Source organism: Ursus maritimus, unplaced genomic scaffold, assembly GCF_017311325.1.
Source record: "Ursus maritimus isolate PB19 unplaced genomic scaffold, ASM1731132v1 scaffold_23, whole genome shotgun sequence".
In the NCBI taxonomy this organism is placed as follows: domain Eukaryota; kingdom Metazoa; phylum Chordata; class Mammalia; order Carnivora; family Ursidae; genus Ursus; species Ursus maritimus.
Window position 1 is genome coordinate 45,907,776 of NW_024424786.1, and position 13,244 is coordinate 45,921,019.

Below are 13,244 nucleotides of genomic sequence, written 5' to 3' on the forward strand. Positions count from 1 at the left end.
CCCCCCCCCGCCACCTCTCCTCATGGAACCGCTCCTGGGGTGAATTATACAAGACCCCTCGTGTTTGTCTCTACAAATGGCGGGGTTGGAGGCAATGACCGCTTGAGGCCAAGAGCCCCCAGCTTCCGAGGGGAGCTGGCCTCAGCCCCTGAGCTTACTGGAGCCCCACAGAAAGGCCCAAATGGCCCCAGGGGTGAGCCAGGACCTGCACCGGGCGGCCCTCAGAGCTGTGGGCAGTGGCCTTCCTGGGCTCTTCATCTCCACACCTGCACCTCCCCCAGCCCTGTGCCCTGCTTCCCTCCAGGGAGCCCCCACCTGCCTCCTCGGGCCTCCCCGGCTGCCGGGCTGTGGTTTGGAACGGCTTTCCCAACATCTCCCTCTATGCCAACACCCTTGGGACCCTGGGTGGCTCCATGGGTTCTCCAAGCTGCCATGCTCAGAGTGGAGACATGTGGAAACTTGGCGTCCTAGACCCTCAGCACCCCGGGACCCCAGATGTGCCTCGAATGTCAGGCCAGCCCTGCCCAGCCCTGGGCCATACCGACCTGTGGCTGAGTCTGGAGAGAAGGGCTGGAGCTCCCTGTGGACAGGACCGGCTCAGGCACTGCCCGCTCGGCTCACGTCCTCATGTTATAGTGACATTCGATCTTGCCTGGCAGCCCATTGGCCAGGGCCTGGGTGGCCAGGCGCATGGGGCAGGCAGGAAGGGGCTGTGCCCATGCAGGCCCCTTACCAAGTATAGGAACAGCCGAGGAGGAGGCCCAAGGAGGTGAGGATGGGGGGACGTGTCTGGAGAAGGAGACAAGGAAGTGTCAGCTTCTATTTTTAACCCCCCTGCTCCCCCTCCCCCGGCCAGGGACATTCCTGACGGGCTGAGGAGGGCGGACAGGACGGACTGGGTGGCCCGGGGGGTGCAGCCCAAGGCGCTCCCTGGGCTGGTTGCTGTGGGGTCCCCAGCCTGGGACCCCGACTCCCCCAGCCCAGCCGCCCTCTGTCCGTGGTGTCTGGGGCACAAGTCCTTCGCCGCCGGTGCACCTGCCTCCACAGTCACTGCACGTGGCCCGAGGTCCCAGAGCCCCCAGGGAGTGGAGGGCTCTGCGGGTCCTCTGCCAGGAGTCTGTCACTTCAGAGCCCAGCTTAGTGACCAGGCCTGGGGCACACGAGACAAACAGGCCAGGGAAGTGCCAGCCCAAGCAGGATCTCGACGGCGGAGGGTCCACATTGCCCCCAGTGGCTGGCCCTCCCCAAGTCCAGGGCCGCACTTCTGCCATCTGCCCGGGAGCTGGGGCCTCCCCCCCCCCCGCCATGGCCGGGCTCTGTGTGCGGCTCACAGCTCGCTCTACCCTGCGCCAGTGCAGCCCAGCCCTTCTGTCCACGGGACTCCAGGGGGCAGCATCTCGCCCGGGCCTCTGATGGTCCCCTTGCTTGACCCTCAGATTAGGGAGACCGAGACACGGAGAGGGGTCGGGGCTGCCGGGCACCTCCTTCCGGACCCAAGCACCGACAGTGGGGTCCGTGGGACAGCTTGGCCCAGGGCAACAGCTGGTGGGCCAGCACACGGGACAGGGGTGAGCCCTGGGAGACGCAGACGTCTGCCGTCTGGAGGCTTCGAGTCAGGGACGACAGCGTGACCAGCAGGAGACTCACACGCCCCAATCCCAGCTCCATGTGGCTCCATGCTGGCTCTGGGTCCTCCGAGGCTCCTGGAAGGCTTCCACTGGCACCTCGCTCAGTCCCTCCAGGTTGGAGATAAGGCCACCGGGACCCAAGACAGGAGAGGCACGCCCACAGCCACACACCGAGGGGACGCAGGGACCCTCCTGCCCACCGCCCTGAGGCCGGAGCTGCTAGGGACGGCCTTGCCCTCCTGTCTGAATGCTGTTCCCTCCACCTGTCCAGGTCTTCGGATGGGCAAGGGCTTGGAGGGCCACATGCTGCTGACCCTTGGCTGACTCCGCCCAGTGGGACCACCTGAGGCGTCCCTTCCAGGGAAGGCCCCCGAGTGGCTCCTGGGGGCCCATCGCGACTGCCTCCTCCCCACGTGGGCCTTCACAGGCTGGCTCTTCTAGCTCTGCTCTCAGAGACCCGAGGACACCCCCAACATAAACACACGGACAGATGTGGGCACACACGTGGGGACAGCACATTCAGAAACATCTGGCCTTGTCTGTAGGCCATGCTGGAGTTTGGCCCGGGAAGCCCCGTGCACACCCAGCCCTGCTCAGACGCGGGTGCCCGGCTCCCGGGAGCTGCCCCTGCAGACGGGCATGCCACGGGCCCTGCAGTGGCCCTGCTCGGCCAGCAGAGGAGGGTGGCTGCCCGCTCAGTGGCCTCGGCCTCTGGCAGGTGCTGTCCTGTGAACGGGCTGAGCCAGAGAGCAGGCGCTGAGGTCAGGAATCCCACAGGTTTTATTTTGGGTGTCCGTGACCTCCTCCTCGGGGCAGCAGGCCCGTGGTCGGCGGGACAGTATTGAGCCGGCACTGCTGGACAGGCCGCAGGCCTCTGAGAGCCTTCGGCAGGTAATCCACACCCCGGGTCCACCTGGCCTGGCCCTGCTGGGATGGGAGGAGAGGGGCAGGGCCAGAGCCTGCCCTGGGGGCCGGAAGGGGTCTGGGGACCTGGGGCAGAGGCAGGAGATAGGGGTGGCCCAGCCCTGGTTGGGGTGGAGGACTGATCTCAACCCCAGAAAGGGGTTGGCTTTGGGGGACCTCAGGGACAGCTCAGCCCAGGGACGGTGGGGGGTGGGCTTCTGAAGCCAGCAAAGCTGAGTGAGGCCACAGACCAGGGAGGAAGCTGTGAGAGGGAGAGGAAGCCCCCCAAACATCGTGGCCCCAGCTCTTCAGGGGTGACCCTAGGTTTGGGGGAGGAAGAGTGGGGGCCCCTCAGGCTGGGTCCTGGTCCCAATTTGCATGGACGGGGTTGGTGGGGCCCAAGGGACCTTGAGCGGGTCCTGGGCGCCCACGCTGGTGCCAGCCCCACGGGCTTGGGCTCTGCCAGGCCCCAGATAGAAGCTGCTGATGCAGCACTGCAGGGACAACCCTTCCCCCACCCTGAGCACCTGCCATCACACACGCCGCAGGCGCCTCTGCACCGTTGGGAGATGGCTGGTTTGCTCCTGCGTGTGGGGCTGGTGTCCGGTGCCGGGGGCAGGGGGCAGTGGGGTGGACGGGGCTCGCAGGCAGGCAGGACAGCCGGTGGAGGGCCCTAAGCATCCCCAGCCAGGTACCCCTCGGGCAGTGGCCCTTCCGATCCTCTGGACCCTTGGGGGCACAGGCCCTGACCCGAAGGCTCTGAGAGGTGGGGGCTTGACATCACGGCAACAGCGGGGTCAGCGGTACTCAGAGGAATCAAACCCTGGGTCCTCATCCCCGAGGCTGGGCCGGGGTGCCGAGCATCCTGAAAGGGTCCTGGTGGGTCAGGGCAGCATGGCTGGATGCCTGCCTGGCACCGTCCACCCCACCCACCTCACATCCCACCGTGCCATCCACTCTGGTCCCAGCTCGGCACCCAGCCATGGACCTTGCGTGGCCACCCCTGCTGCTGCCCTTGGCGGACGTCCCATCCAGCTGGGCGGGAAGGGAGAGAGGTGTGTCCCTGCGAGGTGCTCCCCAGCGGGCGGAGCATGGCCCTGGATGCAGTCTCCGAGGTGGGCCGTGGGTGAGAGGAGATAGCTTGGCTTCATGGAGTTTTACCACGCCTGACTTGTCCACGTATACTCCATACTTGGGGAGGCAGGCAGATTGTGACGTTCAGAGCAGAGCCAGGCTAGACCTCCAGAGGTCCAGCAGTCCTGCTCTTCAAAGGGGTTCCCCAGACCATGAAGGCAGCTGGGCCCAGGGCTCGGGAGCATGGCCCCCAGCGTGTCTCCCCCTTCACTCTGGTCTGCTCTGTCACTCACCCACACATTTGTTCCCATACATCCATTCTCATATTCACTAGCTTCCTTCCTCCCTCCCACTGTCCATCCGACCAGTGTCCAGCTATCCACCAGCACACCTACCCAGCCACCCAGCCACCCACTGTCCATGCCACACACACTGATCCGACTGCCTCTCCACCTCTTCTCCCATCTACTGCCCTCACAATGATTTTCCTGTCCATCTACCTTCTGTACATCCACCCACATACCCATCCATCTATTCTTTACCTACCTGTCCATCCATTACCCAAGATTCATCCACCCATCTTTCTATTTATACATCAGTCCACCTACCCATCCATCCATTCACCCATCCATCTACCCACCACTCCCATCTATCATCCCTCCACCATCTACTCACCCACCCCTCCACCCATCCATCCATCTGTCCACCCACCCATCATCCATCATCCATCCACCCATCCATCCCTCCACCCATTCTTCCTTCCATCCATCCATCTGTCCACCCACCCATCCCTTCACCCCTTCACCCATCATCCACCGTCTACATCTGTCCATCCACCAAATCTTCACTGAGCATCTCCCAAGTGCTAGGATGGGGGATAACCCCAAGGTGGGTGATGTTTTCAGGGGGGCCACAGTCTAGGGGCAAAGACCAGAAATGCACACTCTTTCAAGTGCCATAAATTTTAATCAGGTCAGTCAAGAGGGGAAGCATCACAGGTGTTCTGGAAGAGGAGGACTGGACCTCACCCATCATGTGCAGCCCGACTTAAGTCACCACATACCTCCAGTCCCAGAGTCTAACACTGCGGAAGGCCATGGGACAAGACAGAGGGTCTGAATCTGGAGGCCAGAAGCCTGGATGCTACCACCGTCCAGGGTGGGCAGGGAGGACTTTCCAACTGGGCTGGCACTGCTCCCTGGAGCTCCCCAATTAGTGAACAGAGAGCGAGCGTTTGGAACACACACGGAGCTTTATTGCACTAGAAGGAGGAGGCTGCAAGCAGGGTTGGGGCGGTGCTGCAGGGCCTGAGAACGTGCTGCAGGAGTCGCTGTCTCTTGACCCGGAGGTCCCCCAGAAGGTGCTCTCTCTCTGCCCAGCCTGGGCCTTGCTCGGGAACCCTCGGCCTCTGCAGGGGTGGCCCCTTGGGTCAATCACCAGTGATCATCTCTTTCCCGTCCCCGCCATGAGAGGCAGAGTGGGGGTCAGAGAGTGAGAGGGGGGAGAGGTCAGGGGGTGGAGGAACAGAGAGGTGGGACTGAGCTGGGTGAGAGAGGGGTGCGGGCAGACCAAGCGGCCATGGCAGCGGCTCCGTGGCAGGGCCAGGGTGAGCGTCAGGCTGGACTCTCCCCCTTGAGCGTGGAGGTTGCTGCCAGAGGCACCTGTCGTCTCAGGTGAGCTGAAACACAGGCAGGGGTGGAAGCATGAGGCTGTGGTCTGGGGCGGGGCTTGCTGTCCTGCCCTCTATGCCTCCAGCCTGTCTCCAACGGCTACCACCCTGACCCTACTTAGACTCCCCCCTCCCTCCGGGGGCAGCCCCCCTGTTCTAGCCGCCGAAACCCTGTGTCTACTTCTACTTTGGGAGCTCGCTTTCCCGACACTGGGCCCTGGGGCCCTGGGCCTTTGCGGGACCCAAGGTGGAGGGAGCTCTGCCCATCGCCTGCTTGCCCGCTAGCCTGGCAGCCCCGGAGCCAGACCCAGTGTTCCCGCGGTTCCTGGGGTCCTGGGCCCCCAGAAGCAGGCACAGCCAAGAACGAGCCCCGGGCAGACCCCTCGCCGCCCCGCCAGCAGATCCGCTCCTGCCTGACAGAGCTAGTCCCCATGGGGCGGCAGCTCCAGGCCTCCTTCCTCCCACAAACCGGCCAGCCCCTGGCTTGGCCCAGACGCCATTTGTCAACGTCCTTGCAAGCACGTGGCGCCCAGAAACCAGGGCGGGCGGCTTGGCCAGGACCACCCCAGCCAGGATGTCTGCGGGAATATCCCATTTAGCGTAGCTCAGCGAAAATTGCTCCCACCTCCCGGCCAATCTACCTCTGATGATGCAGCCTCAGCTTTCCTGAGCCTCTGGCCGCCACCCTCACGGCTGGCTCACAGTGGACGAGCCTGTGGTCGGACTGGCGGCGGCGCGGCGCCCCTCACGCGTCTGCGGGCAGGCGCTCTTCCTGCCCTGGCGGGCCGCCGGCCCAGCACGTGCCTCCCCCTTGGAGCTCTCCCGCGGGTCTCACAGCCCAGGCAGTGCACCCGGGTGGCATCCTCGTTCGTCACCCAGCGAGTGACTCGGCCTCTTTGGGCTCCTTGCTAAGCCAGCCGGCGGTGGAGCTGCCCCGCAGAGCTGCCGACGCAGACAGGTTTGCTAGGGATGCACCCGGCAGGTGCCGAGTGCTTAGGAAGCAGGCTTCTGAAGGTCAGGCGGTGACTCCTCGGCCTCAGGGCCTCCCACATCATGGGGGAACCACGTGCCCCTCGCGGGAGGGGTGCTGGCAGTGAGGAGGGCTAACCTGGTGGCTGTCCCTCTCCTCCCCAGGGTGCAACGATGCTCATCGTGGCTGGCCTCTGCCCCCAGGGGCCCTCTGGACCCCCACCGCCCCTGCTGCCCAAGCCAGGGAAGGACAACGCGCGTCTGCAGAAACTTCTGAGGAAGGCCGCCCGGAAGAAGATGACCGGGGGCGGGCCCCCTGTGCCGCTGGGGGCTTTCCGCACCTCCCTGTCCCCCGTGAGCGAGGCCAGCCACGACCAGGAACTCACAGCCCTGCACCCCGCGGAGGCCCCACGTCCCTCGGAGGCCCCACGTCCCACGGAGGCCGCGCGCCCCGTGGCCGCCCTGCTCCGCTCCCCCCGCAGCTCCGTCACCCAGCACGTGGCGTCACCTCTGCAGAAGACTGCATTCCCCTTCAGCTTCACCCAGCGCAGGAGCCTCGCCACTCACTTCAAGGCCACAGGGCCCCAGCTCGCGACCCCGGCCCCAGACCCCGCCCGGTCCCCCAGTGGCTCCACACAGGTCTCAGCCCCCACAGCGGGGGTCGCCCACGTCAGCCAGGTGCACATTCGGCTAGTGCCATCCCCACAGGCCAGGACCCCTGAGCCCCGGCAGACGGCCCCAGATGGGGGGCCCGGGGGGCAGGACCGAGACACAGCCCCGTGCCCTCCTGGGGCCCAGACCCTAGTCCCCGCAGCCCACATCCGCCCACTGCCCACTGAGGCCCAGGCTGCCAGTCCCTGGCCTGAGGTGCCCCCAGGCTCTGAGGTCTCGGTGCCCAGAGAGGCCCCCACCTACTGCTCACCGGGACCCTCACCTCACGGGCCAACCTCTGAGGGCCCTGAAGCGAAGCACTTGGAGGCGCCCCCTGTGTCTGGCCCCGCCACGGAGGCTGAGCTGGTCTCCAGACCCTGTGGGGCCTCATCCCCTGGCCCACTGTCAGGCCTGCACCCATGCCCTGTCCCCAAAGTCGCGCACAAGCCCCAGCTCAGTGGCTGGACGCGCCTGAAGAAGCAGCTGATGGAGGAGGCGGAAGTGTCCCCATTCCCGGGGCCAGAGCAGACCCCAGAGCGCGGGGAGCAGGAGGGGACGGCCCCCGCGGGCCCAGTGCCCCGACCCCCAGCCTCCCGGGTCTCCAGGTTGTGGGACGCAGTGCTGTATCGCATGTCGGTGGCCAAGTCCCAGAGCAGCCCGGCCGGGGCCAGGGATGGAACTTGTACCCTGGCTGGCCTGGGCCGCCTGCCCTTCCTGTGCAGGCCGCGATTCAATGCCCGGAAGCTGCAGGAGGCGGCCACCCGGCCCCCGCCCATGGTCCACTCCGTCCTGGACCTGAACCCCAAGCCCAAGAACTTCAACCGGACGGCAGCCGGCTGGAGGCTCCAGTGAAGGCCGTGGTGGCACCAGGGCCCAGGACCGTAGTGTGGACGGAAGAGGGACAGGGGGTCCAGCTGGGAAGCCATGGCCGCTGAAGAGGACACCAGGGCTGGACGGATGCTGGGCGGCCAGGAGGGGGCAGTCGGGGGGAGGCAGCATGAAGGGCTGCAATGGAGGTGGGAGGAGGCTGGGGGCAGGTGGGGGCAGGAGGTGGAGGAGGCCAGATTCCAGAGGCGGGGTCTGCACTGGGGTAGAATGTGGGGGCTGACAGGGTAAAGGCTTGCGTGAGAAGAAAGGCACACACCACAGCTATGAGAGGGGAAGATGAGCTGACCTCGCACGGCCAGCCCTCGGCTTGGGACCTGGGGCAAAGAGGTACAGGGGTACGCCCGGGGCTCCTGAGGGGCTGCAGGCAGGAAGGGGGGCCTCTGAGCATGACATGAGCTGTGAGGCTCGACAGGGTGGGGAGGATTCTGGGGCTGGGCTCTGCAATGCCCCCGCCTGCCGTGAAAGACTGGGGACAGATTTAGTTTGCTGTGAGAGTGGGACTGCTCAGGGTGACTCGGCTGTCAGTCAGCACCAGTAGCTACACCAGTGGTTTGACTGACATTTCGGGGAGCTGGACCCCAGGTCCTGTCCCTTCTGTTGCCCACCTCAGAGTCCCTCGCCTAGGGGGCAAAGCTTGAGGGGGCCTCACAGCTAGGAGATAGGGGGAGGGTCTCGCCATCAGTCAGGACCCATCTTCAGTGGCCAGGTGATGAGGATGTCCTCAGTCCTGGGGCAGGACAGCAGCCCAGTGGGGCAGGTGAGGCAGTGAAGGGGACCCCAGGTTGCATGCAGCTTTGGGGTCCGCAGTCTGCAGCCAGCTGGGGTCTGACTAGGGCAAGGGTCGGGGCTCTGAAGGGGTCAGCAGCAACAGGAGAGGGACATTGGGGCACCTGGGAGCAGGACGCAGGAGGGAAGAAGCAGCCAGTAGGCGGCCAGCTGGGTCACCCAGGGCATAATGGGTGCTATAAATGGATCCTGGGACCCAGGCCACTAATAAAGTGTGTCGAACCACAGCAGCGGACCATGTTTCTTCACTGTGATGGGCAGGGAGGTGGAAACTGGAGTGGACCCCCACTGGAAGAGCAAGACCAAGACCCGGACCCGAGCTCCCAGAACTCCCTCCTGTCCACTTCCTCTGATGCAAGCCCTGCAGTAGCCAGAATGAGCTCACCCGCCTCCCAGAGGGAGGTTGGAGCTGCCCTGTGGAGTAGAGCCGTATAAAGCTGAAGCCAGCCATGGGAAAAAAGCATTCACATTCAGTGTAAGACAGGGCTTGGTCGGGGGTGTCTGTAGCGGGGGAGACGGAGCCAAGCCTAGGTTCTGGCCAGCTCCAAGGCTGGGCATTCGGCCCCTGCAGGCCACCTGGCAGCTTGTTACAAGCAGGCCCTGTCCACACCACCTTGTTCCCACCACACAACATCTCATGCTCTGGCCACTGCCCTGGACTCACCAGGAAGGGCTGGCTAGGGCGCCTAGCTCTCATCCACGAGCACCTTCTCATACTTCCCGTGTCCAGTGGCCACAAACTTGTACCTCTTTCCAGATGGGGTACTCTGCTGGGGAAGGAGACCAAGAGCAAAGGTGAGAGCAGCAGAAGGGACATGATGCTGCCTCTGGGAAGACCTCCCAGATGCACTGAGGATGGCCCGTCCTTACTCTGGACCTGCCCTCCCCACATCAACCACATTTACACTCCACCTTAATTGTTGATGATGTCTTGGAGCCTCCTTTCTGCTCCCAGAGGCTTTTCTTGCTCATGTCTCCAGCTACAATATCCTGGAGGCAGAGGAAGGACAGGTCACAGGTATAGACCCTCGACTATGGGGGACGCGAAGTGCTGGTCCTCTCTCTCCTGCCTGGCCTTACCTGACTGGGGCCTAGGCCTGCCCACCTTCCTCCTTATGTGAGAGCCCGGGGCAGAGGTAGGAAAGGGAAGATGGCACCATCTACCTGCCCTAGGCCAACCAGTTACCCCACATGACCTTCCACTCTGGGGGCCAGCCTGGTGAAAGCCACCCCCCAAATGTCCCAGTGCTCCGTCTACCCACGCTTCAGCCTGGATGGTCTCATACTTGCCTTACCAAGGGAACCCCACCTCACCCCGGGGTGAGTCCTACCTTGCAGGAGGGGGCCTTGGCAGTGGACTGAGCCTGCACCTCTCCTGTTTCCCACCGGCTCTTGGTGCTTGCCACGGCCATGCTGGGCAGCTCAATGGAGGGCTGGCGGGCTAACTTGGAGGTCCGGCCAGCAGTCTGCAGAGGAGAAAGAGCCCACTTTAGTGGACAGCCACATGGGACATGTCAGAGAGGCCAGTGTGAGACCTTCCAACACACAGACGATTTCCTCTGTATCTTCTTATTTCCATAGGAGCACTTTCCCAGTGAAGGGCTAGAGCAGGGCACCCTGAAAAAAATGCATGTTCTTCCTTTTGGTGTACTTGTGAAACACCCTCTTAATCCGAAAACACAGGTGACGCTGTGGGGTCAGAGACAGATATGGTGTGTCATGCTGCTCATGGCACAGGGCTGGAATAGCATGGGTTGAATGGAGGGGTGTTGGTTGGAGAGAGAGGTATTGGTAGGATGGAGGGGTGTTGGTTGCATGGAGGAATGTAGGTTGGAATAAGTGGTGGTTGGATGGAGGGGTGATTGTTGGATATAAGAATATAGGTTAGGGGTCCTGGGTGGCTCAGTCAGGTAAGTGTCTGCCTTCAGCTCAGGTCATGGTCTCAGGGTCCTGGGATTGAGTCCCACTTGGGCTCCCTACTCCGCAGGGAGTCTGTTTCTCCTTTTCCCTCTGCCCCTCCCCCCACTCATGTGCCCTTTCTCTCTCTCTCCCCCAAATAAATCAATAAAATCTTTTTTAAAAAAGAATATAGGTTAGATGAGAGGATATTGGTTGAATGGAGGGGTATTGGTTGGAGTGAAGGGCACTGGGAGAATGGAGATGGGTTGGTTGAATGGAGGGGTGTAGGTTTGGATGAGTGGTGGTTGGATAGAGGAGTGTTATTTGTATGGAAGGACACTGGTTGAATGGAAGAGCATTGGTTAGATAGAAGGGTGTTGGTTAGATGGAGCAGCATTTGTTGGATGGAGGGGTGTTGGTTGGATGGAAAGGTATTGACTAGATGGCATGGTCTTGTTTGGATGGAGGAGTATTGGTTGAATGGAGAGGTATTGGTTGGATGAAGGGGTATTGATTGGATGGATCGGTCTTGGTTAGATGGAGGGGTCTTGGTTGGATGGAGGGGTCTTGGTTGGATGGAAGGGTCTTGGTTGGATGGAGGGGTCTTGGTTGGATGAAAGGGTCTTGGTTGGATGGAAGGGTATTGGTTGGATGGAGGGGGTAGGTTGGAGGGAGGGGTATTAGTTGGGTGGAGGGGTCTTGGTTAGATGGAGGGGTCTTGGTTGGATGGAGAGGTCTCAGTTGGTTGGAGAGGACTTGGTTGGATGGAGGGGTCTTGGTTGGATGGAGGTGTAGGTTGGAGGGAGGGGCATTGATTAGATGGAGGGGTCTTGGTTGGATGGAGGGGGCCTTTGTTGGATGGAAGGGTATTGGTTGGATGGAGGGTGTAGGTTGGATGGAAGGGTATTGGTTGGGTGGAGAGGTCTTGGTTGGATGGAGGGGTCTTGGTTGAATGAGGGGTATTGATTCTATGAAGGGGCATTGATTAGATGGAGGGGTCTTGGTTGGATGGAAGGGTCTTGGTTGGATGGAAGGGTCTTGGTTGGAGGGAAGGGTCTTGGTTGGATGGAGGGGTCTTGGTTGGATGGAAGGGTATTGGTTGGATGGAGGGGGTAGGTTGAAGGGAAGGGTATTGCTTGGATGGAGGGGTCTTGGTTGGATGGAAGGGTCTTGGTTGGACGGAAGGGTCTTGGTTGGATGGAGGGGTCTTGGTTGGATGGAAGGGTATTGGTTGGATGGAGGGGGTAGGTTGGAGGGAGGGGTATTGGTTGGGTGGAGGGGTCTTGGTTAGATGGAGGGATCTTGGTTGGATGGAGACGTCTCGGTTGGTTGGAGAGGACTTGGTTGGATGGAGAGGTCTTGTTTGGATGGACAATGGGTACATGAATGTAAGAGGGACCCAGCAGAAGAGGAGAGGCCTTAGCATACCTCAATGGCCTGGGTGTACTGCTCCAGCCGCTCATCAATCTTGGAGATGGGCAGGGCTGGCTGGGACTTCTTCACACTGTTACTGGAAGATAAAAGAAGGGTCACGCCCCATGCTCCCTCACTTGCTTGTACACCCCACCCCAAACCCCTACCTGAGCTCCCCAAGGCCCCTGAATCTCTTGCCCCTAGACCCCTATCTTCAACATTCTCTTGGGGAACCCCGAGTCCTAGTCTGGAAAACAGCAGGCACACCTCTTCTTGATGGAGCGGTTCAGAGACTCGGTTCTGTCGATGAGCTGCAGAGAGCAAGAAGAGATGTGAGCCTTCAGCCAGAGCCCACGCCGCCCCCCCCCATTGCCCCAGTGGCTCCCGTCCACCAATCCAGCCTTCCACTGATTTGTTTCTCAGGGTTGGGCTGAGTGCTGGGCTTGAGGGAATAGCAGAGAAAGAGCAGGATGTGCTCCCTATTCCTGGAGGTGACGTGTGGCTGCCTCTCTGGGGCTGTCATTTAGTCGTGATTCTGGGAAAGAGGAAAAGGCAGCAGGCTCTGGGGCTTGACCTACTTTGGTGCTGGGGCTCAGGGGAGGCGAATCTGGTTCAGTGGTGCCCTCCAAGACCAGGGGGCTGGGTGTCCTGGGCTGCTGGCGTTTCTGGTGCTAGAAACAGAACATCCGAGGTTATATGCTGAGCACCCCTTTTGCACCCCTCCTGCCCCATCCAGGACTTGTTGGAGCAAACATTTTCCCCTCCCTGGGCCTGAGGCCTTTTCCAGCCCTGACATGCTCTGTTCTCAAATTCTCTGCAATTCTCACTTGATCCCAGGGTCAGCAAGCCCCTCCACCCTCCGAGAATGCGGGTGCTAGAGACTGGGGTTGGGGGCGGATCCCTCTTTAGGCCAGCCGAGCAAGGCTCGCAGAAATGCAGTTAGCAGACACCGTCCCAGCCCAGGGGTTGGAGTGCATACGCCCCAGGGGGGGCACCACCACCTGCTCAGCGGCCTCCCCGGCTTCTGCGGGTCCCAGGCTGCCCCGGATGGTCCCCTCTGGGCTCTTGGGCTCTGTCTCCTCTGTCCCTGGCCCCTCCTGGGGCTCTGAGCTGGGGCTCAGATGCAGTGCCTCCAGGCAGACTCCGGCTGGGCTCTGCTCATCACCGTCCCGGTTCTCACGGGCGTGCTGGTGGGGCCTGGGGAGGAAGAGGAAGGCCATCCCATAGAAGGCTATTCACTTTCTTGCCTCAAGGCCCTTCCTGTGTCCAAACCTCCATTTCTCCATCTGAAAGATGGGGACAGTCAGGCCAGTTGAGTGCCAAGGAATCTTGAGACCCCAGCCTCATTGGGGAAATGGGTCCAA

General features: G+C 62.1%; 1 protein-coding gene across 9 annotated transcripts in view; it reads right to left on the reverse strand.

Annotated features, from left to right (window-relative positions):
* Window positions 1-4,838: 4,838 nt before the first annotated feature.
* The window catches only part of LSP1 (lymphocyte specific protein 1), a 43,676-nt gene continuing 35,270 nt past the window's right edge, over window positions 4,839-13,244 (reverse strand). For 4 of the 9 annotated variants that reach the window (XM_040639663.1, XM_040639657.1, XM_040639655.1 and 1 more), the window contains 4 exons: window positions 9,900-10,055; window positions 9,481-9,558; window positions 9,233-9,338; window positions 4,839-5,283 (listed from right to left, as the gene is read on the reverse strand). In XM_040639663.1, coding sequence (XP_040495597.1) covers window positions 9,255-9,338; window positions 9,481-9,558; window positions 9,900-10,055 — 318 coding nt within the window. In that variant the 3' untranslated portion in view covers window positions 4,839-5,283; window positions 9,233-9,254. Of the gene's footprint in view, window positions 5,284-9,232; window positions 9,339-9,480; window positions 9,559-9,899; window positions 10,056-11,895; window positions 11,978-13,244 lie in introns of all 9 variants that reach the window. The other 5 variants (XM_040639661.1, XM_040639656.1, XM_040639662.1 and 2 more) reach the window with 5 other exon arrangements.